Below are 2,706 nucleotides of genomic sequence, written 5' to 3' on the forward strand. Positions count from 1 at the left end.
TTTATACAATAAATTAAACATATGCAACTTCATCAACCTATGTATTTAAGTGGTGTTTCATATCATGAAACTATAGCAGGAATGGAATGCAATAAATAAAAAACCATCCTTTGTCTGATAGAATGGAATCTGTTTTGTCAGATAGAATGGAATCGACCGTTCGACTCAGATGAACGTGGTTTAAATTCAAACATAAAACAAAACAATTGATTCTTGCCATGATGATGAACTGTATGAATCTCAAACAAGAATCATTGACTCATGAAACCCAAAATAGGATATCAAATTGAAGCCGTAAAAAATCGAGTTAGAAACCCAGACAGACAAGAAATTCTAAGCTTTTGATACAAATATTTGTGACATAAACCACAGACAATTGAAACAAACACTCTCAACCGAATTCAATTGTTTAACAACGCTATATAACCAAGTCCAATTCATTGATACCGACATAATTCATCGAGAAAGATGAAATTTTCAGAATAAACAAACCCTAACACTGAACATCGATACAAACCCTAAACCCCCAAATCTAAGAGCTGGTAAATTTGGTTACAGCTTTAGTCCCCTCGGAAACGGCATGCTTTGCCAACTCCCCGGGCAAAACCAATCTTACCGCCGTCTGAATTTCCCTGGAGGTGATCGTCGGCTTCTTGTTGTACCTCGCAAGCTTCGAAGATTCCTGAGCAAGCTTCTCGAAGATGTCGTTGATGAACGAGTTCATGATCCCCATGGCCTTGCTTGAGATACCGATGTCAGGATGAACCTGTTTCAGAACCTTGAAGATGTAGATCTTGTATGTCTCCACACTCTTCTTGTTTCTCTTCTTCTTCTTGTCAACAGCACCGGCTCCGGCTTCCTTGGGGAGCTTCTTCCCGGCCTTTGGCTTCTTCTCAGCAGGGGCTTTCTCAGCTGGTTTCTTCTCCTCCACTGGCTTCTTCTCAGCCGGCTTCTTCTCTGCCTTTGGCGCCATTGTAGGGACTTTGGTTTGTAAAGAAAGAGTGATGTTCTAAAAAGAGAGAGAGATGATTGTTGTTCGTTGTGATAATGAATGGAGGGAGAGTTGTGTTTATATACGGAATGTGAGGCGTGATCTGATTGGATGATTTCTGTTGTCGGGGATCGTGGATTATGGCCGTTGATTTCTTTTGAGTAGTTTCAGCGGACAGGATTTAGTTTTCTAAAAGTGAGGATGATGCTGGTTTTGAGGCCCTTTGATGAATTTAAGGTAGAATAAATTACAATTTAGGTCCATGTGTTTTACATTATTTATAGTTTGAGCCAAATATTTAAAAAAATAATGCGCCTCATATCTATGGTTTGAAAAAAAATGCATTTATTGTATCTTGGACTAACATGGTGAATTCTCAGTTTAATGCTTGTTTGTTATTTTGATATTGTTCATAATTTTAGGGGACTATTTGTATAAAAAACTCTTAGACATATGCTCAGGTTAAATTATAAATTAAAGTTAGAGGGATTAAAATTGCAACTTTTAAGAAATTTACTTTGACCTTGCTTCGACTTATGTTAGGAACCAAAAAATTAAGAAATTAGTTAGCCAGTGTTAATTTGGTAAGATCGGTAAAGATGTGAGATCATTTAATGGTTAGATACTTAAATATAAGAAGTGGAAGTTTAGGTGTTTATCGTGTTAATTTGTCGTAGTTTAGACATAAGCTTTCTTCTTCCCTCTCATTTTGAATGTAACGACTTTGGAGTTCTTGGGGATACGAGAAGCGGCGATTTTGAGCTTGTGGAAGGATAATGTATATCACGACTTTGTTGTTAGCTCATCATAAAAATACATTTTTCTATCTCAAATCATGTTTATTAGTTAGTCCATAATCTAAAAATAGTGACTTCAAATTTGTCATTTGATTGATTTCAAACTTATGATGAATTTATGGAGTTAATTTTACCATTTTGAATATAGATTACAGTTTGAATGGATTTGAATTGTGGATCATCAATCTAAATTCTATATTATAGTTTAAGATCATCAAATTGAATCAATATGTGGAGATCTAGTTGCACTTGTGGTCATTTAAGCATTTAAGTGGAACTTATGAATTTTTTGAAAAATGCAAAACTAAAACCTTTAGATCTCCTGCACTTACAAAACATAGTTTAGATGGGTGAAATTAGATTTTAAACATGTTTTGAATGTTACTTGTCATCCTCGGTGATTACAAGTGGATTTGGAATGTTTTTAGTCAAGTTGAACGGTTGTTTTTTAAGATCTTTGCTCGAACATAAAGTGTTAGATGTGTATTTCACAACCTATAGAAGCATGGGTCCTATTTTTCTTTGGTGGTTCTTTTTTTTTGAACCGGCAAACTAACATACTCCTAAAACCACCTATGTCTCTTAATGAGACTTGAATAATGACCTCTTATTTGAGAGTGTCACCCCTTACCGTTAGGCCAAAGTTCATTTGGTTCTTTGGTGGCTATAACATTTTCTTTCTTAGTCCGTTAAAAATGAGATTGTAAACATAAATGGTGATTAATATGTTTAATTAGTGGTTAATCACTTGTTTAAAATTAGTTTTTATATGACCACTTGCTAATCTTTCAACACACAAGAGTGAAGTGGTGCCCATATACTTTCTAATGTGAGGTATGCCAAGAGTGTATGTGCTTAAAGGTAAATTGGTCATTTTGTTTTATTGATTTAACATGTAAAATGGTTTCCGACCACCAA

At 35.0% G+C, this 2,706-nt stretch overlaps 1 protein-coding gene across 1 annotated transcript; it reads right to left on the bottom strand.

The window, feature by feature from the left end:
* Nucleotides 1-423: 423 nt before the first annotated feature.
* On the bottom strand, nt 424-1,059 carry LOC145093087 (histone H2B.7). The gene has a single exon (XM_079031132.1). The coding sequence runs from the start codon at nt 971-973 to the stop codon at nt 533-535; it is 441 nt and encodes a 146-aa protein (XP_078887258.1). The 5' UTR covers nt 974-1,059; the 3' UTR covers nt 424-532.
* Between the last annotated feature and the right edge of the window lie 1,647 nt (nt 1,060-2,706).

This window comes from Lactuca serriola, chromosome 1 (genome assembly GCF_051521515.1).
Source record: "Lactuca serriola cultivar US96UC23 chromosome 1, Lser_US96UC23_V15, whole genome shotgun sequence".
Lineage (NCBI taxonomy): Eukaryota > Viridiplantae > Streptophyta > Magnoliopsida > Asterales > Asteraceae > Lactuca > Lactuca serriola.

Excerpts from the sequence above, each read along its gene's own strand:
- LOC145093087 (XM_079031132.1), bottom strand. The coding sequence starts at position 973 with ATGGCGCCAAAGGCAGAGAAGAAGCCGGCTGAGAAGAAGCCAGTGGAG.